This window comes from Rhododendron vialii, chromosome 6a (assembly GCF_030253575.1).
Source record: "Rhododendron vialii isolate Sample 1 chromosome 6a, ASM3025357v1".
Classification (NCBI taxonomy): Eukaryota; Viridiplantae; Streptophyta; class Magnoliopsida; order Ericales; family Ericaceae; genus Rhododendron; species Rhododendron vialii.
In genome coordinates, this window is record NC_080562.1 from 5,495,156 (window position 1) to 5,516,610 (window position 21,455).

Genomic DNA, 21,455 nt, shown 5'->3' on the forward strand with positions numbered 1-21,455 from the left:
ATGATCATTACGTTGATACCAGCAGTTGGGTAGTTTATTGTTTGTGCGGTCATGCTTTTTTCCTTTTTTTCTTTTTTTCATAGTTTATACAGAGTACATCAGCGGGATTACGGGAGTTGGGAGATTAGTAAGGCCCCGTTCTAGAACGTTAAAAAAGTTTTTATTTTTTAAGAAGGTAATTTTAAGTTAAAAAATTATAAATTTTTTAAAATTTAAAAATATGTAATATAAATCTTGTTTGGAAGATCTCATCAAAATCTTTTATACAATGCAAAAATAAAAAATAAAAAATTATTTTTCATTTATGTTATTTTTTAGTATAAAAATGTGAAATAAACTGTTTATTTTTTAAGAAAATTTCTAAAATGGGGCCTAAGTAAGTTTACTGGAGATCCAGAGGCTGTCCGTAGCTCAGAACTCCTCCCACACCCTTGCGGAGCTCGAACTCCGGCCTCTACTGAGGAAGGCTTGAGATCACAAACTGAGCCAATCATAACATGACGGAGGCTCAGTGAAACTTGCTTACGGAGCAATACAATCACAGCCGTTCATTTGCGCAATCAATATATGGTTGAGATTCATTTCAATTTTGACTAGTCGCAATTAGTTTTCAATCCAGACTGTCCAAAAACACTTTGGACGTGCGCGATTGGGTTCTGTAAATCCTTCTTTACAGAAAGCTCTTCTGTAAAGATGTTTTTTCTAAAATTCAAATTAATTCGGGTATCGATGCATATGTTATAGATATTAATACACTTTCATAAATATCAATATATATATTTCAAATTTCCATACACGTTTTGCATATTTAGGGGGTGTTTGGGAGGCTCATTTTTGCATTTTCTATTTTTCCTTTTCCCATTTTGGCTGTTTGGCTGAAAAACAGAGAACTCATTCTATGAGAATGGATTTTGAGATTTGAAGAATGGAGAAGAGAAGTGAAAAAGAGGTCTAGAGGAGCTTTTCCCATTTTCGATTTCCCATTCTCATTCAAAAGGTACACGAAAAGACCACCATACCCTCTTAGTTTCACCATAATTCCCCAAAGCCTTTCCATGAATGTTATCCTCTCACCAGTCAAGAAACCCCACTCCAACTCTCCGACAACAATTACTGCAAAATTGAACTCCACTACTCGATCGCCTCAACGACGGCAAAATCAAACTCCACGACAATGACGGCAACATCGAACTCAACGACAAAATAGACGATGGGTTTGAGATTTGATTTTAGTTCATCAAAATATAGAAGATGGGTTTGAGATTTTACAGCAAAATAGAATATGGGTTCTCCCTAACCATTTGATTCTGGAAGTCAGATCTCAAAGAAATGCGAGGAACATACCAGGTGCTAGTGGACCAGACTCTGTGTTGGCAAATAACCCTAACCATATGGTTCTTGAAGTTAGATTTCAAAGGGGAGAAGATGGGTTCTTCGATTTGTAAAGAGAGAAAGAGAGGGGTGATTTTTAATTAACAGTAGTTTTATGACATGGGTAGGGGCAACATGGTAAAAAATCAACTCATAATTCATTTTCATCTAATATCTCCCAAACACTATTTCGGTTGTAAAATATATTCTTCACATATCATCCAAGAGGAATTTTCAAGTGAGGGATCCCTCATTTTGTTAAAATGAGGGACTTTCATTTCCCGATCAAATTTTAAAAATCCGAATCGTTCAATGTGTGCGGAACGTAATTTTAAGGGTCTCCGAGAGAAATCAGCAAAAAAAAATAACCGGGAAGGGCATCATCCGAGCAGTTTTTCTTGAACCGTTCAATGAAAACTGCTCGGATGAAGCCCTTCCCGGTCATTTTTTTTGCTGATTTCTCACGGGGACCCTTAAAATCACGTTCTGATCACTTTGAGCGGCTCGGATCATCGAAATTCAATTGGGAAGGGGAGTCCCGCATTTTAATAAAATGAGCGATTCCTCATCGGAACCTAACTCTATCATCCAAACACTCTATTAAATTTAAAATACATTCTGATCATAATTTAAAAAGTCAAAAAGCCAAAAAGCTGAAAATGAAAAGACAAAAAATAGGCTCCCAAACACTCATTTACTATTTTCTGCCATTGGAACGGAGGTTAGCATTTTCTTTGTTACTGATCGATACTCCTAGCAGACAGCAGTGGTAAGCTAATTTAGAAGTACAGCTGGATTAATGCTGGATGACTACTACACCGGCTGGACTTTTTGTCTGGAAAACACGACGACGAAACTACGAGTCGAGTTCCGTTTTGCCTGCAGTTGTTCTGCCCTCGGACCGATGTTATCGTCCCGCTGTTGCTTTCTGATTTTTTAACATTGAAAAAAAACAAAAAAAAAAAAACAAAAAATCTCCCTATCCGAGTACTCCATATATGTTTATGTTCCCTCTCAAAGGAAATAAAATAAAGATGTGAGGCAAATGCTAGGGTGTCTACCCGTCAAAAAGGGGACACCAAAGCACACTGGTTATATCTTTCAAATATTTTTTGTTATGTTTTCGAGTGATTATGTTATGTCATTTTTGTAATAATGATCATTTTTTAAAAGTGTTATTATGCCTTCGAGTGGTTTGTTATGTCATTTTTGAAAAAGTATTATGACCTAATATAATAATAATAATAATACTAAAAATAATAATAATAATAATAATAAAAGTTATACTCCTGGTCCATACAATGACATAACATGTTATACCATTTAATGATTTTGGTTATGTTGTAAATGGTTTTGTTATGTCAAAATTTACGGTATCTCTAAAATGATTGGAGACAACATAGCACAATGTGAATGATTGGCTTCTCAAATGCCGTAAATTATGATAAAATCTTCATAAGATTATCACCAACCACCCCCCTTAGAGTTACTTGGCCTAGTCAGTGATGAAGGTGTGAGATTTAGACGTTTAGTCCCTTCTATGATTTCAGATATGAAACCTCTCAAGAGTACTGTGAGAATGACTTAGCTACCAATTAGGTTCTACGTGGCATCCTATGTCACGTGCTCGGCCATCTGCACACCGAGTGTCACCTACCTAAATCAATTACTCCCTCTCATGTCCCATAATATTTGTCTAGTTTGCAAAACGAGGACGTAAAAATAATATAATTTTTGCAAGAAAAATTCAATTCTTTTTCACCAATTCATTAGATATCGATGAGTACGAGTAATTTATGAATATTTGATTTTTTTATAAAAAAAAACATTAATTTTCAGTCATCGTTTTACGAACCAAACAAACATTCATTTTGGAACGGAGGTAGACGGAGGGAGTAGAAATGTTGAAAAGAACGAGGGATTAGGATTTAATTGCTATAAGGTGGGTCCCACGTTGCTCCCCTCCAACTAATTTGCCGTTGGGACTCGGTCGTATGTAATCTCTACAGGTTACCGCGTAGAACGGGGTTTGTACTTTTGTTATACGGTCAACGTGTTTCGTTGTGGTGGTTGAATGCTTGGTTATCGCTGCCCGGCAATTTTTTAGTCGTTACTTAACAATTTTTTAGTCGTTACCTAGTAACTTGGTTATTGTTACTCGGCAACTTTTTAGCCATTATCCAGGAACTTTACTAAAATACTAGTAAAATCAACGTGTGAGTTATCAGTGATGGATGAAAATTCTAAATTCCTCGTATCCAAACGGGCCCTTATTAGTTTCGGACGTTTTCATTGGAACCAAACTGGGGTCTTGGACTGGACTGAATCCCAATCCACTGTAAACATAGGTTGGGTGGGCTTGTAAACACGCCTTTACCGCTAAAATATGGAGTCAATAGGCTTTTTTCACTTAAGTTATTGGGCCGTCCTTTCAAGCCCATATTTGCTTGATCCACGTTCCTCATGCAACACACACAAAAGGGAAAATGAAAGCCAATGATGTGTTTTGATAATTAATACCCGGTAAGGATATTATTCAACATTAATAAAATGTTCTTAGCATATCCTTGACGGGTATTAATTATCAAAACACGTCCTGGGCCGTCATCTTCCCCACACAAAATTTAGTGGACATATTCGCAAATAATAATTTTATGTACCCTGTAAAGTTTCTCAGAAAGTGAAATTAACAATTGAGATTCATTTTGATGTGTGGGACTGAAACATTTAAATGATTCTGAACTACTAATTTCTCTTTCGGGGTCCCCAGCATTGCTCTTTGGCGAAAAGGAAAAAACCCGCTAGAGATGTCTCACCCATATGTCATTTATCCATCGCACACATAAGATTCATTTATAAAACCGGACCATAAGATTCATTATAGTGAGATTCACTGGAGGTTGGCTTATTCACGGAGGAGCCGTGAATAATTCGTTTGCGGAGCTTCTCGATCTTAGCCGTCTGTTTCTGGATTGGACGGTTCGAATTTTAAAAAAATTATTCGCTGGAAGCTTTTAATTCTTCGTGCGGATACTTAGTTTTTTTAAAAACCTGATCGTCTAATACACTTTAGACGGATGCAATTTGGCTCCGTAAACGTTTGTTCACCGAAGGCTCCGTAATGAACTTTTCCTCATATTCACTGATGTTAATGTTATACCTACCATGTAACAGGGCAACTAAGGACTCCAATTACCCTATTTCTAGGAAATCTTTCTCCTTCCAGATATCCAAGAGTAACTTTTCTACTCCAGATTAACTTCCTCATGCAAGAACTCCGCACCTAACTTTGATGGCAAATTAAACACCTTTGTAGACAACCAAAAGCTAAGTTGCCAACCGCCTTAAGTATTGTCCACCATTTCTTAGCATGTTGGCAAACTATTGTCCACCATTTCTTTTTTCAACTTCAATGGTCAGATCAAGCATGTTGGCAAAGTAATGTCCCAAAATTTGTACTTTGTGATTCATATATGATGTAAATGATCTCTCAGCCTCGACTGAGCCGCCATGCACAATTTTGTCCACCGTTTTTTTTTTTTTTTTTATCAGCTTCAATGATCGGATCATGACCACGTGCACATACTGCCACGATGGTACTCCGAGAGTACTAAATAGTAATTCTCCACGAGTACTCCAATCTCTTTATTTCAGTTTTTTTTTTTCAACAAAAAACAAAAACAAAAACAAAATTATAGAAAAGATGTATCTAACTATAATGATATCAGAGAAAAGAAAAAAGAAGAAGAAGATCCTAATGCACTCTGAGAAAGAAAATGCTCAACTCAGGCCCAGCTCCACCATCAGGATTAATCATATACAACGACTCAGAATCCTTAGACCCCACCACCCTTTCAAACCTGGCCCTTATATAAGTCAACTCCCCGTCGGCGGCCGCCGCCGGCTTCTCCGACGGCGGCGCAGGCAGAACTCCGGCGCCCATCGACACCCCTCTCAACAGCTTTATAACATGCATCTCCTCCTCCCCCATTTCCATCCTCCTAATCGAGTACCCAACTTTCCTCCCATTGCAAAACACCCCCCAAACAAACTCCTCCAGTAGTTTCTTCTTTTGGGTCTTGGTGTCGCTCTCCAGCGCGATTCTGACGACGTCGGAAGCCATTTCTTTGTGGAATACGGTGGTTGGTAGAGGGAGTTCTATGACGAAGACGGGGAGCCGGTGGGGGTCTTCCTGGATGGTGAGGATTATCTTGCCTTTCCGGTACCCGAATAGGGTTCCGGTGGTGGCGTTGTCGGTCAGGAGGGGTTTCCGGTGGCGGCCGGTGGCTAAGAGGGTGATCATCTTGCAGCCTGTTGTTAGCATTGGGAAGAGCTTGAACATGCGGAGAAGGCCGCCGCCGGTGGAAGAATGCTTTTTGAGTCTCTTGCGGTGTTGGTTATCGGTGGCGGCGGCAGTAGTTGTGGTGGTGGTGGTGGTGTGGTGGAGGAGGGAGAGGAGAGATGGGTTGTCCATGTGGCGGTATGGAGTTGAGTGCACGGTTGGCATATTGGGAGGTTTTTGGGTTAGGGTTGTTTTGTGGGAGTTGGGAGGTTTGTGGTTGGAGAAGAGAGGGAGAGAGGGAATGAGAAATATATATAGAAAGGTTTATGAAAAGATAAAAGATTTTGGATTTTTTTTGAACATTTTTTAAGAAAAATTGGGTAAAAGCCAGATTTTTTTTTTCTATTTTATTTTATCAAGACGAATTAATAATACATAAAATTATGACATAAAACTAACACATACGAAAATAAAATTTGAATCTGAGACAACGGAAAAAGTTGAAATTTACAACTTATAGATTAGCGGAACAAAGCCTTGGTTCTAGACAATCTAGTTATAGTTACGACTTAATACTAAACAATCCAACACATGGATTGATCTCGCATAAGAAATGGTAAAGCCGTTGCGCGTCTTGCGACCCAGTTAGATTTATAGTAATGCTACACACACAGTAAAAATGTACAGATTTTGTTATGGGGCCCACGATGGATTCCACATAAATAATCCGAATCGTTCATTAAATGTAAAACATTTTTTCGAGGGCTCCCGCAAAATATCAGCGTATAGGTACTCGACTTAATCATCTAACTTTTCATTCGGATTTTAGGATAATGAAAAATAGATGATTGAATCGAGCACCAATAGGTATCAGATTGAACTGATTTTTTCCTGGGGGCTCTTGAGAAAATATTTTATATTTAATGAACGGCTTGGATTATTTGTGTGAAACTCGGAATGGGCTCCACACATGAATCTGTGCGTGATCTGTGCAAGAAAAGTATGTGTGAATAGACTTACTGTTATATTTACGAGATCCTACACAATCCTAGTAAATAAGTTTTTTTATTTCGTAGTAAATTTAATTAGATTTCTAATTAAGTTACCAAAAAAAAAAAAAAAACAGTTTTCTAATTTCATCTATGATTCATTAGTGTAACACACCCATCGTATATGCTATTCGGATTAGCTTGCACGAATTTCGAACTAATTCCTGTAGCTTATCCCACCGTTCTTTCCATGCTTATACTTGGGCTGAGGGCCCCTGCAGCTGAGGGCCCCTGAGAGTTGCAGACCAAGAACAATTGAAATTGAGACTTTAGGAGGGAAAGCCTTGTTCGTTTTAGGATTTGGATTTTGGACTCTATCTTTGCGCACAGTCCCTAATAAATTTTTTTTTTCTCTCTCTCTATCTCTTCACTCATTACCCCAAAATCCAAATCCAAAATTCCAAAACGAACTGTTTCAGGCCGAGATCAACCCCCTGGGATTATGATTACTGGAACTTAATATTATACGTTACATTTTAGTTCATTAATTATGGAATGGATCTATCATTTCATTATGATAAGTTGGTACCCTCGATGAGTTCGATGTTAACCAGTTTGTTGATGCTGTCCTCCCTTGGAATCTTTTAAAGTGGAGAAGAAGGGGAAGGGACCCCTCCAAGTTTGGTTAAAGAGAGAAGGGAAAAAAGGATAGCTAACTGTACTCCTTTATCTCCAAAATTCAATTGACAAGGCTAAAAGGGCCGAAGCTTTAATTGGAACTCTCGCAACGCGAACGGTGAAATTGGTCCCTGAGAGTTAATTGAAATGTGCGTAAGCTGACCCGAACACTTGAGCTGTTAAAAAAATGTTAAAAAAAATGGAAGCTTGGATGTGACCAAGTGTAGTGATCAAAAGGAGGGGGACTGAATGTGATAGGATAAGGGTGACCGGACCACAAGTTGTGGGGGAGGGGAAGAAGAAAAATACCCCCCTTCAAAAAGGAAGAAAAAAGAGACTCTTTTAAATGGTGGTTTGGCATGTGCTTCTCTGATCACTACATGGGTTATCACCATCTAGCTTTATGCTTTATTAATTTCGGGAAAATGTGTCATGAATAGATTTACGTTCAACAAAATTAAAATTAATACAGATGTGTTCGAAGTTGCTCAATACGGTGAACATAGGAGCCCCTCTAGCTTATTTGAAAGCCAAATTAATTGAGATATAAATAGGGGCCCTTATACATTTGTACACGAAAAACTAAATCAACATTAAAATATAAATACAAAATTCCATACCTGATTCATTATAACAAGTGAAGTACATTTTCATTCATGTCTCTAATGGATTGATGGTAACCTTTTTTCTTTTTCCTGTATCTCAACTAGACCTGCAAATAAACAGAGTCGTTCGTGACTACTTGACGCTCGACTCAGTAAAAACTCATTTGACTTTGATTTTTCTACCTTATATAGATCTAGATATGCACCTCTTTAGGTTGTATATAATAATATTCTTCTTCTATATATCCGTTGACTTCTTATATTTGCAGACATTTATAAACGACTATTAAGCCAAAATTAGTAGATAGAACCCTATATATTATCTTTAAACTTTATTTTATTTGATGATTCAAGTATGTTTGAACTTGAAACCTAATAGCAAAGCAGAAAAAGAATTTTTGGTTCCTTTAAAAAATCTTCAACCAAGAACCAACTGTGCTATTTATCCCGGCCCCCATCGAATGTGGAGAAAAGGAAAATCCTCTTCGGTTTATGGGCAAGAGGTCTGTGTTTTCGTTTCAGTTCTAAACTAAAATTCATTATTGTTTCGGGTGGGGACCTAAAGCGGCCGCTTCCTCGGCCTCCTTCCTAAGCCGGCTCTGACCGTGGATCATTATTGTTTTGTGAAATTCATGTAAATCAGATTGGGCGCAGAGATATCTTTTTCCGGTTCTTTGCGCTGAGTATTGTGTTTGTTTTTGCCCAATCCCACCTCCCAAACGCGCCCCTATCATTGAGGGCCGGTGCAACTGAACTCATCTTTCCCATAAAACACGTTCTCTTGTTTTCCAATGTGGGAGATCACTTTTCTTGGAAGGGTGGCTCTCCTCTCCCCCTTTCTTTCATTCTCACTTGCTTCCTGTTTTTTTTGGACCATTGTGTCGTTGAGTAGGCCATGTTTGGCAACAAATTTCTGCCTTTTCAATTACTTCATTAGCTTTTCTTGGCTTAACCTCACAAACTCACCTATCGATTAGTCGAGACAATTCAGGCATATATCAGATAAGAAATCAGATATTTTCAATCTTAGTTACTACAAAATTGGGTCGAGCATATTGTGAGGTAATCCCGAGGAGTTGGCAAAATGGGCATGAGAAAGCAATAAGTACTTGATCATAAGATTGCATGTTTGAATCCCACATAGGCCAATTATCCCAAAACCTTGGGGTCACTAGCAGTGGCAAACTCAGAAATTTGACATAGTGGGGGCACCAATTTTCTTTATAACCGTAATATATGAGTTACCGTTAAGCACATTTACACCAAAATAATTTTAGTATTCATGATAAAGTAATAATTTTAAAGTATATATGTGTTTTAATAACCAGCTATTTAATTGGGCAAACTTGTACACCTCGACTATATGTGTTAAACCAAAATTATCACATCTTCATCATCTATTTTCTTATTATTAACTCTACGAGTATAAGTTTCGGGGACCAAAAGTTTACAAATGCAATGTACGAGTACATATTAAGTACTACACAAATGATCGGAGACGTTGGGAGAGTAGGGGGAAACCTTTGTTTTGGCTATGGGAGGATAGATTTCTATTTTTTCGTTTTTCCTCCAAGGTGCGCACTATTTTCTAGTGCCAGGATTTTGAATTAAAAAAATATATAACTTAGGGGAGTGGGGGGCTCAAACACACACACACTTGTTCACATAGTCAACACTTTACCACTGTACCAAACATTGCTTACTTTCAAATATTCGACATATATAATACTTCCTCCGTCCCTTTTTAAGTGTCCTGCTTCGTAATTCCAACTTATTAAAAAGACATCATCATTATACCTTTCACATCAACTTTTTCCTCCACTTTCCCTACTTACCCATCATCATTACACTTTTACTCATTTACTTTTTAAAAAGAAATCTACTTTTAGGGATAAAATAGACAATACACCAACTTTTACCCACTAACTTTACAAAATGGACACTTATTAAGGGACAGCCCAAAATGGAACACTAGACTCTAAAAAAGGGACGGAGGGAGTATATATACAAAATCAAAAAAATTAAATTAAATGGGCATGGGTGACCCCATGTGCCCCAAAGAGGGTCCGTCCTTGGCTACTAGAGATTATGCTCGATCGTTACTTTCAGGGTCTCGAAATTAATCGAGGTGCATGTAAGTTGCCCGGACATTCGATTAATGACACAAACTCTCACCACTTGTTAAAATGATAGGTATAGCATCCACGTCACTACGGTAGACCTTTAACAGAATTACATGGGGAGAAAATAGGTCCAATTTAGGTGTACCATGATGCTTGGACCAGTTATAATGCGGTGTCATGTGCAACATATTCACGTGTACAAGAGGCATTAATGTTGGTCCATGATCTAATTATGCATCTATAAAGTTATGTTTTTTTTTATTTTTCTAACGCAAAGTGTCCCGAGTCAGTTTGCGTTTACTATAGGCTAATTTCTACAATTTCTCCTGTACCTTTTTATCCACACTTACGCGAGGAGGTGAGGTTGCCCAAAAAGTTGCTAACAAGGGGAATCGATTGAACTTCTGACTTTAGATGGAAGCAAACTCCTACGTCTCAGGCGGCCAACACTACCCTGTCAACTCCTTGGGTACGTTTCTATAAAGTATACTTTCTTAGGTCTTTAGCATTACATTGGCATCATATGCGTCGGCAACCATATTTTGTTCCTTCCTAAATAAGACCAGATATATAGCCTAAACAACGCAAGAAAGGAAATTAGAAGAGAAATTATTTTGATATTAACAATATTTGAATAAGTGAATTTTCCTTTTGGTAGGATTCTCGCCAACCCTTTCCCTTCTTTGGTAGCGGGTGGCATGTGATTGTCCTAGGGTTAGATGCCAACATAGTTGGAATGTAGATCTTTAGTTGTGATGCCGATTGCTCCGCTCCCTTTTAATCTTTGTTACTTTGTTTCATTGATTAATAAAATTTTCTTCGCTGGTTTAAAAGAAAAACCTCATATGGAGCCGGTCCATACAGACCAGTAAAGCTCTGACTTTAATTCGGACCTCGCAAGTGGTCAGTGCTATTGGTTCCCTAAGATTGGTCGATGTGCGCTAATCTTGGCCCGAAGAGCCGTGTTATCAAAACAAATATTATACGCTATGAAAATGGCCTAATGATTGAATTACCCCATTCAGCTAAATAAGCCAACTGGCTTATTTTTTGTCCTTATTCAATTTTTTTCCGTATTTGTTAGTTTTTTGTCAATTTTTGGGGGATTATTGCATGGTCATGACGAGAGGAATCTAAAAAGTAAAAAATTATGATCGAAATCCAATTTTTTTTAATAAAGACGAAAAAATTGGCTAATTGGCTTATTTTTGTCTTTATTTAAAAAAATTAGGTTTCGATCGTAATTTTTTTACTTTTTAGATTCCTCTCACCATGATGAAGTAATAATCTCCAAAAAATTGACGGAAAACTAATAAATGCGAAAAAAATTTAAATAAGAACAAAAAAATAAATCATTCGACTTATTTAGCCGAACAGCCCGACGATCTATCGAGCACATGAAAGAGATTTGACAAGAAAGCTACATAGATTGATGGAAACATACACCATGCCTATGAAAGTTGAGTTAGCAATTGGTACAATGTAAAGTTAGTTAGCAGACATGATTATAGACGACTTTAAGCATTTCCCAAACCCTAAAAGTGTTCGTAGGGATTTGATGTTTAAGACCCAAGTTTTTTGGGTCGGGCTCCCAGGCCCCATAGCCCAGCCTCTGTCTGTAGGTTATATCGTGAACGTTGAAACTATATCGATGATCCGTTCTGGATGATTCATACTGTTGATCGCACACATTCTATATATAGGTTCTATCTTGAACCTATATTGTTGATCGCATACATTCTATAGAATAATAATAGCTTGATCTAGCATCAATGAGAACGTTATTCTCCACGGGAAAATACGAAAAATTCCATGCAGATAGTATATACTAGCTTGATCTGACATGACAAGCGTATTTTTCTTTGAGGAATGTGTGAGATCAATAATTCAGATCATCGATGTGAGATTGAGATAGGAGCAAAAGATATGGTAGAGTGTGAAAGACATGGGCTTGGAGGCTCGTCCCTAGGTTTTTATTTTAATTAGATCGTGATGGATGATCGAAAGCAACCCCGATCTATTACGTACGTCATTTCTTATCTCAGACAGTCTACAAATAAAATACCACTATCCTATAAAAATACAAGAGACAAATCCTGAGAAAATTACCATCTTTCATTTTACTGTGGGAAGCCTAATTCTGATACTAATACTCCTATTGTTTTTTTTTTTTTTTGAAAGGGGATACTAATATTGTTAATTATGACAAATCTCCATCTGCTTTAATCACATTTATTTGTTTGGCCATGGTCTAGTACCCTTAGGCAAACTGACCTAATAAAGTTATAAATGTGAACTAAAATATGTTTCTTCAATCCAGTTTGTGTTGATGCTTTTTTGCCAATAATTGTGATGGGTCCGATTTCCATGTGAGATCAGCTTTAGTTTCAGTTTCTATGGATATATTTCCTCTACGTCTATGGTTTGATTGCAACGAAAACAAAGTTGTTTTTGGTGAGAATGGTAGAGGGGCTTCCTTTTTGTGGGTTGTCCTCAGAAAGGGTGAAGACCCACAACTAGAATCCGATTTGTTTGTTCCGTACACAATTGATCACGGTCCGATTCCTAAGGTTAGGCCACAAGATATATAGTAATTTCTCGTGAATTCCGTAATCCTGACGTGCATGACATGCTTTTGATATGACAGAGGAGGAGATTAGTCAGGATGCGCGTAAACTGACCCGAACATCTCTTACCGTCGAAAAAAAAGAAGACTCCCTTCTGTGGACTCTTTTAAATTGGAATACTGGTATTGGGCAATAAGGCAGCAACCAACAGGTAATGCTACAAACACAATAATTTTTCGTATCGATGCACAATATGTCAAAGGTGGTATCGTCTCACTGAGAATATCAATCTACTCAATTGCCAACTGAAAACAGTGTCCCTTCGAGATGTGGCGCTTTTTTAGGTACACAAATGAATATGCGGATAGGCTACTTCCCTAGTTGGTTAGAAAGTATTACTCACAAAATCACGTAGTCATTTATATGAAACCAACTACACCTATGTCTAGACCGATGCTAAGGCCTACTGAGTATGTTAAGCCAGATGCTATGAAGACTTTGAATCCATCAATCCAATGAACTACTTGGTGATCAAGATGTTGTGAACAATAATTCTATTGAGTTTTTTCTCCCTCTCAGAATCAAAATCAGCTAACAGTTTGTCCTCCATTTTGTTGGGCCCTTGCATGAAGCAATGATCCAAGCACCTTGATCATTTCTAACACGGCAATTGGGCTAGACGTAAGACGGCTATAGAAAGAAAATCGATATCACATGTTATGGGCTTGGCTTAAATGGAATGGGGATGTAGAGCGATGCACAGCGTCAGCGGTCGATCCGGCCGTTTATCTCGGTAATCGATAATTCGGATTCGGTTTAAATTTGTGTTCGTTCATATTTGATCTAAACTGTCTATGCTGAGATGAACGGTCATATCGACTGCTTTGCAGCCGCTCTACAGGGAGCTGCTTAGCAGCAGCCCGGATCCGACTTAAATCATAATATAAATAATTATAAGTATATAGTATTTTTTTTGTTAAATACGAAAACGTTAAAAAATGACCTTTTTTTTTTATCCGTAACAACTTCAAAAAAAAAAGAACATTTCAATGTCTCTTTCTTCGTCTTTCTTTAAAAATTTTCAATTTTTATGTATACTTTTGTAATTTGTAAAAGTTTTTTTTTTAAGAGAAACTTATTAAAAAACACCAATTGCAATAGGTCTTGGTTTCTCAGATAATGTTGCACGTGAAATTGGAATTCGAATTTTTCCAGAATTTGCGTACAAAGTCCGCATGATGTAGAATTTCCTCATCAATAACCCCCAGCTTTCCCGCCATTCCTCATCGTCTTCTCTCTCAAGACTATGGCTGATTCAACAATCCCCAACCCCGATCCATGGTTCTCTCTCTCTCTCTCTCTTGCTTGTAAACCAATGCATACCCACGAAACACAATTGACAATGATAGAATTTTATGAACAGGGTTTCTTGTGAATCGCATTGGGACACTGGGGCTGGTATGGGCTCGGCGCCTTGTACTGATTGTGCTGAGATAGTGGTGGTCCGTCACGGAGAAACAGATTGGAATGTAGAGGGGAGAATTCAGGTTTCTTTTCTTTTGTTTTCCCTTTTTCTCCGGTGAGAGCCACAGTCAGCTTGACTAAATTTGGATCAATTTCACTGTCCACCTATGGAATCTTAATTAAGGCCCTAGCAAAGTCCTGTATGTATTATTAATTCCAAAGAAGTTGATTGCAAGATGTTTCGAACTTCAACATGAGAAATGGGCGAACTTTTAAGTCTTGATTTTTAGGCCATGATTGTTTCCTTTCCTATTCTTGATAACCGTGGCTATTTCGATTAAAGTTTCTTGACCGCTCTACTAATACTTTTTATACTTTTAGTGCACGTTTTGTTTTTATTCATTAAAAGATTTGGCGCAAAATTAATAAAGGTGAAAAAAAAAAACCTTGAATTGGGGACAAAACGTGCATTTTTCTAAAGGTCTCATCTCCGCCGGTTCAGCCCCGGACGTCCCTCTCGCTCTGCACTCTCGCCGACGTCTCTCTCGCTCGCTCTGTAAATCGGTTAGACCCAACTCTGTAAATCTGTAAATTAGGTTTCATTCTTAAATTGGGTGTTCGTAAATTGGGGGTTTCATTCGTGTGTTTCGTTGTCGCAGACCCAACTCCGGCGTGGGAGATGGGTGTTTGTTTGAGTTTTGCTTCCCGGATAAGTTTTGGCTGGGATATGCCGAAGCCGGATATGTATATCCGGCCAAATCCCATATCCCCTCCTATATCCTTCAAACAAACAGGCAAAACCCCGATAGATCAACTCCTTTGGAGCCGGTCCATACGGATTTTGTTCACTTTAATTGGAGCCCCGCTAGTGGATGGTAGGATGGGTCCCAAGATAAGTCGAGATGTGCGTAAGTTAGCTCAGACACCTAACTTATAAAAAAATACCTAACTTTTTGAAGCTGAATCGGCAATGGAAGGGGAAAAAAAAGGATTTGGAAGGGAGAATTCTTTTCCCTATTCGAGTTATCCATTGTTCCTGAATTTCTTGAAACGAAGAATTTGAGAATAACAGGGCATAGTTGTATTTTTTCTGATTTTTGTTGCCTCGACATTCCTATGTTTCTTCCAAAATGTGGTTAACATTACAGACTTGGTATAAGAAAAGGTTGCCTAGAGAGTATAAAATTTAACCCATTTTGTCCTTAATCGACATACTAAATGAATGAGGATGACAACCGAAAATTTTCTTGATGTTTTGCCTTTCAGAACATATAACTTGATAGAGGTTGGATATGATACTATCGACTTCTTCACGGAACATTCATTGACATGATTTGAAATCGAGGAGAAAGGGAAAAGGAAAGGACGACAAAGGACACAAAAGGGAAAATAAAGAGAGTGTCGAATTAGTCATGCCCTCCTTGATTGGGGCACATGCATTTTCACATTCAACCTCAAATCTTTTTAAAGAATCTTTTTAATTGAAAGAATAGATTAGTTGCAAACTAATTGAACAGTCGTTCATTCCCTTGTACCCCTATTACGATCTATATTACATGGACTCGGGTGCAAGTATTGGGTGTGGTGCAAGTCCAAGTGTCGGACTTTTGTAAACTTAAATCTTTGGATACGTGGATATGTGTCCCCAACTTGGGTACGGGTACGGGGACACGTCCTGAACTCTTGTTTGTATTATATATTGCATAATTTTTTCAGATTATGTACCGTAAACTATATTTATAAATGTATTTAAACAAGAAAGAGTGCACATACCGATGCTCTGGATTATCAATGAAGGAAGCATGGTAAAGTGCACATAAATTGATTTGGGTCTTTAGGCTTGCCCTTTCTGATGCCATTTGGCTTTGATTTGGGGGCATGGTTCTACAACAAAACGCCCCTGTAGCTCTTCGGTTCTTGGAGGTTTAGGGGAGGCCACTGTTTCAGTGGTATTCTAAGAACAGCCACTTTGTGCATATATTGCCAAAGGTTAGGTCTGTCTCCAATTATCCCCCACCCATACCCCCAATGATTGGGGACTAGATGGGTTATGTTATGTTGTTGTTGTTGTTGTATTTAAACAAGAAAGAGTTAAGAAAATTATGTTTTTGTTATTTCCCTATTTCCTGTCTATGTGAAATATTCGAAATATCGCTTTTCTAGCTAATTTGATATTCATTTTCTGTAAGTATCTTAACAATTAGAGGATCCAAGTGTTCAAAAGGATACGGGTGTCGGACACATCGACACGGGTACTTAAGCCAAAATGAAGGATTCATGTAACATAGATTACGATATTATTATTGCTTTGAGAGCAGCTTGCTTTCTGAAAACAATGAAATGGTTGCCAAACATGTCAATACTTTTCTTTTCATAGGCGACCACAAATATTATTAACTAAGTCCTTTCCCAATTTATCTCAATGCTTTCTTCAAATCCCACCTGGTAAGTCGTGGCACTTTGTTATCCTAACTTCCTCATTCTCGCAACGAGTAACATATGTGGTTTGCTTTGAAAATGCAAGTTTTTCATTATCTGCATGTTTCATTCTGTTGCCTATCTCTGGTTAAAACAGTCCACTGTTAGATTTAGAAGCTTAAAAAGGGTATCCTGAGGAATTGAAATAATCATTGACTCTCGAGGCATCTTAAGATGCTAATCCCTTCTTCCCATGAAGCCACTAAGTCTTTGTATCCCATGTGGATCGATGATCGAAGCACATTTTTATCTCACATGGCTCATTGCTGTTCTAACTCTTCACCATCAAGGATGTCCTGGCATCCCCTTTGAAAAAGAAAATAAGAAAATAAAATGACAACTTTTTTGATCTCCAAGTTGATTGCTCATCTGATGCGCAAAGGTTTCTTCTGGACGTGGAAAATGGTGATTCAACCATGTACTGTGTGAGTGAAAAAATAACTTTGTCATCAGTCTTTACTCTTTTGTAACATGACATGTTTGAAATTTGTTAATCTATGGAAGATTCTTAATAACACGTGATATAAAGATATCTTGGTGTTCTTGAGGTTACTAATTCTTTGTGCTTTTGGTGGCCATGTCTATAACTTGCTGTGTTCTCTATATTGTTTCTTTCTACTGTATTTATTCCTACTTTTCGACCTGCGCCTAATAATCAGGGACATGTTGATGTGGAACTGAATGAAGTAGGGAGACAACAAGCAGCTGCTGTAAGTTGACACTTGACATTGGCACTGTTGAGAGTTTTTATTTCGTCATAATAATGCATGCCTTTTAAACTGCTTGCCTTTCTTGTAGGTGGCTGATCGACTCTCAAAAGAGACTGCAATTTCTGCAGTGTACTCGTCTGATTTAAAACGAGCTCTTGAGACTGCCCATATCATAGCGAACAAATGTGGTGTGTCTGAGGTATGATTCAAGAATTGAGACAAAAAAATTGAAACCTTATGTTTACTATAGACAGCCGAAAAATTATGTCCTTGACCCCATTTTGCTTGTTCTTGTTTTTCTTTTCTTGTAAGACATCGAATCTGGCTATTGATTTCTGCTTTCCTCCTCCATTTCTGGATCTTTACCTATTAAATTTTTGCACGTCAAATCATATAAGTTGGCAAGTTCTGGTCCTTCTTGATCAAACTCCACATTTTTATCTCCAAACCTCGTGGTTTTAACAAGAGATTTCTTTAGATAACGTATCTGCAGACTGATGGCCAATTTTGTATTCGCTTTTTTCTTGGTATGTTTCAGGTCATACAAGATGCAAAACTAAGGGAACGACATCTTGGATATCTTCAAGGTTTTGTATTACATGAAGCAGCCAATCATAAGCCAAATGCATATCAAGCAACTTTATCTGCCAGGACTGATGAAGAAATCCCTGTGAGCACTTAAAGTTTAAAATTTTGGTTGCTATTGGATATTTGAAATCAAAGTTCCACACAGAGTTTTTTTTTTTCCATTTCCATAACTGTATATAAACCTTGTGCGAGAATCAAATTACCAATGTTCTAAAAATTGCAAGGCACTAGTCAGGCGGTCGGCCACCTTTGAGCTTCAAGGCTGGGTAATCGGCGATTAATCGGCGCATAGCAATTAGTTGGATCTAGTTGGATAGGCCCCGCCAGCAACAACTGTACCACAGAATAAGTTCAGATATATGGCAGATAGATTACCTAAGGAATTTTGGAACCAACGTGGATGAGGGGGCTAATAGAATTTTTCATGGAAGAATATAGGTTTCCTATGACTTGCTTATTATAGGGTGCCTATACGTATAATATGACCTGTTTTAAAGATAAAGGGATTGACAAAGGAGTATATTGATGTGGTAAAAGACATTTATGATGGAATCTGGGCCTGGACTACAATTAGATCACCTGCAGACGACACATGGGAGTTCCCATGGGGACAAAAAAAGTCTTCAGAAAACAACTATTAGGCCATGGAAAAACTGTTCGACAACATCAGAATAACAGATTAAGAATGAGTTTAGCTGAGAGGAAGGCGCTTAGACACCTTGATTCATGTGTGGTAGGATTAGGAAATATAGAATTGAATCCATACCGTTCATGAAATAGTACGAGTAGCAATTTTGAGAGTAAGTTGATTGAAATGCTATGGAGAGTGAAGACCTAAATTAACATGGGACACTGTAGTAAAAATAATATGAACTATTAAATTCAACTAAGTATATAGCCCTTGACAGATTGATTGGGAGTTTGGGACACAAGGGTTGGTTGGGTTTGGTGGGCGTGTAGGGCATGTAAGAACAATATCTTGCTTCAAGGTGTATTTAGGATGGTACTTATTACATATTCCATCTTCTTTTGTGGTATTCTGTCATTTCTGGAATTCCCCTCTTCTTTACTTCAATTTACATTTTCTTGTGCTAATGTAGTTCGAATAAAAAGCCATTTGTGCTGATGATTTGCTGGATCATGCTCTTTTAGTTTCTGTAAAACCCTTGACCATTTACGATTTTAATATTTTAATCGAGTACATTACAGCCCCGGCTTTTGTGACTTTCAGGGTGGTGGAGAAAGTCTTAATCAACTCTTTCATCGCTGCACATCTTCATTGCAGAGTATTGGTATGAAGCATATAGGTATATTCGTTATCAATGTCGCTTGGCCTCTTTTCCCAGTTTATAACTTAGTTGTTCAGAATGTATACTGGTTCTCGTAGCTAGCAATAAGGCAAGTTAAGTCTTTATTCATCTCCAGAAATGCTCCTTGGTGTTGAATAGCCATTTAATACCTTCAAAATATCACTCAACTTGACATATCCGTTGTAGACCCACCTATACTATCCGCCATCACAATTCTTTATTTCCCCATTTTGAGTAACTTCAAGTACTTTAACCCCTAGTCATGATCACCTGCGATATTCTCTGGAGTCCAAGTCATTTGATCATTTAACTGGGCTCCCCCGCAAGTGGGCGTTGGATTGGGCCCCCAAGATTAGTCGAGATGCGCGTCAGCTGGCCCGGACACCTGAGTTATCAAAAATAGTAGAAGAAGTCATTTGATCATTTAAAATGGAGTAGCAAGTCTCCTCATTTTAATTGCAACATTCATTTTGCGAGTTCAAGCCCCTTATTTTCTTTGTCAATGTTATGTAGAAGATGCCTATTTGTACACCCAGTGGATCGAATGGTGCCTTTTAAGGTGGATGGAATGGTGCTTTAGCCTAAGGCGTTCAATTTCTTTTTTGCCAACTTCTTTGTACATTCCACTGCAGGTGAGAGAGTGGTAGTGGTTACTCATGGTGGAGTCGTCCGTGCACTTTACAAGCGAGCTGCTCCAACAAAACGGCTGCGGAAGAAGATCCTGAATGCATCTGTAAATATACTTCACTTATCCAGCAAGGAAGACTGGATCATAAAGACATGGGGCGACGTTAACCATCTCAATAATACCGCATTTCTGAAGACTGATTTTGGAGGTGACAACACATCTTCTGCTCAAATAAATCCAGAATGCTCTTCTGGCTCCTCTGGTTGATTACCCTGTAGCAGAACATTAGTCAGACTACAATCAAATAGTATGTAAATCACCACCCAAAGTCTATTTCAGTAATGAATCTAATTTCAAAGTGCACTGATTCGAACTGGAACTGCTCATGTAAATATGAAGTTCACTTATGGATCTTAGATTTTACACAAGGACACCTTCATTCTCTTGCGGGTTGTTGATTCTGCTCGGGGTTGGCGCTTCTGGTTTTGTCAATGGAATGTTATTGAAAGGTTGATCTGAATGCTACATGCCATAATCCTTGAGTAACTTCAAAATCTTTCCACTTGGCTTCTGGCAAATCAAATCCTGCTATTTATAGTCTGTAAAACTCTCCACTTGCTTGCAACTGTTCCTCCTCGTGTAAAACCTACATTTTACCGAAGTACTGTATCTTGGTTTTGATACATGCATTTTCAAGCAACTGAAGCAATTTCAGTCTCTGAAGCAGTAAGTTTTTGCTGCAAGAGAACAATTCTTTCGTTAGACGCAGTTTCCTTTAGCAGATTCAATATCCAACTGCAGAACTGTTAATGAATCGTTTCGTAAAACCTGTTACTACTTTACATTGATGTGATTCCTCAAAAGAATGAAAGCAGTGATGTGTTCTAATACAACTTGCAAATTTTGTGTTATTAACGTTTCCGCTTTACACCTGCAAACTCTCCCATTTTCACATTTCCCCCGCCTAAGTATCGAGGGGCACTAGGCGCAGCAAGTAATTATTCGGTGGTTTTGCAGCATCCGTTAGTGATCTTGCAGGCATTGCCACACGAATAATCATTGTTAGCCCGAAAGGATTGACTTGGTGGTCGAGATTGGAACTAAAGGTTGCTTCCGAGTTTGAAACTTTTTAAGTGTTATTTATTCCGGTCTTGCTATTGTCAGCCCACTGGGCTGACGATAAACACACTAAAAGACAAGAAAAACACGTATTTTTGTGCACTTTTTACATCCTTTAATACACATTCACACACCTACTATCGTCAGCCCATTGGGCTGATTTTAGAATTTTCCTATTTATTCTTATAGGTCGAATTAATAATCGAGTTTTTCTTAAATAAAAAAAATTAACCCGCATGACAAGGGAAAAATCTGATTTTAGGCACAAGTAATGGAGTAATTTTTAAGTTAATTATGAAAAATTCATTGGGATTAGCCCCTGTAAGTCGTTTGAGTGGAATTTTTTCTTTAAATTCCAAAATGTGGGGTAAAATTTCAATTTATCAATCATTTTTTAAAGTTGTATGTATAAAATTAAACAGTGGTTGCGCACGTGCATATAATATGGGTATGTCGCTTCTTTAGACCCCACGAGTAGCAAAATATACTTGTAAAATATATTTTGACTATTGAAATGAAAATACACGTGATTCAAGCTCGTGC

At 37.9% G+C, this 21,455-nt stretch overlaps 2 protein-coding genes and 1 non-coding gene across 4 annotated transcripts; 2 read left to right on the top strand and 1 right to left on the bottom strand.

Annotated features, from left to right (window-relative positions):
• Positions 1-4,992: 4,992 nt before the first annotated feature.
• Positions 4,993-5,957, bottom strand: LOC131331164 (protein MIZU-KUSSEI 1). The gene has a single exon (XM_058365029.1). It carries the CDS (start codon positions 5,876-5,878, stop codon positions 5,126-5,128), a length of 753 nt encoding a protein of 250 aa, XP_058221012.1. The 5' UTR covers positions 5,879-5,957; the 3' UTR covers positions 4,993-5,125.
• A 6,523-nt stretch (positions 5,958-12,480) lies between these two features.
• On the top strand, positions 12,481-20,240 carry LOC131331165 (phosphoglycerate mutase-like protein 4). Of its 2 annotated transcripts, XM_058365031.1 has the most exons (9): positions 12,481-12,618; positions 12,696-12,826; positions 13,831-13,956; positions 14,039-14,162; positions 17,217-17,267; positions 17,356-17,466; positions 17,806-17,937; positions 19,087-19,162; positions 19,798-20,240. In XM_058365031.1, the coding sequence occupies exons 3-9, from the start codon at positions 13,922-13,924 to the stop codon at positions 20,058-20,060; spliced, it is 792 nt and encodes a 263-aa protein (XP_058221014.1). In that variant the 5' UTR covers positions 12,481-12,618; positions 12,696-12,826; positions 13,831-13,921; the 3' UTR covers positions 20,061-20,240. The 2 variants fall into 2 exon arrangements, with proteins under 2 accessions (XP_058221014.1, XP_058221015.1); XM_058365032.1 differs by lacking the exons at positions 12,481-12,618; positions 12,696-12,826 and having other exon boundaries at positions 13,773-13,956.
• On the top strand, positions 15,869-15,976 carry LOC131331610 (small nucleolar RNA snoR100). Its single transcript, XR_009201422.1, has one exon. It is a non-coding gene; the product is annotated as a small nucleolar RNA snoR100 (small nucleolar RNA).
• Positions 20,241-21,455: the final 1,215 nt, after the last annotated feature.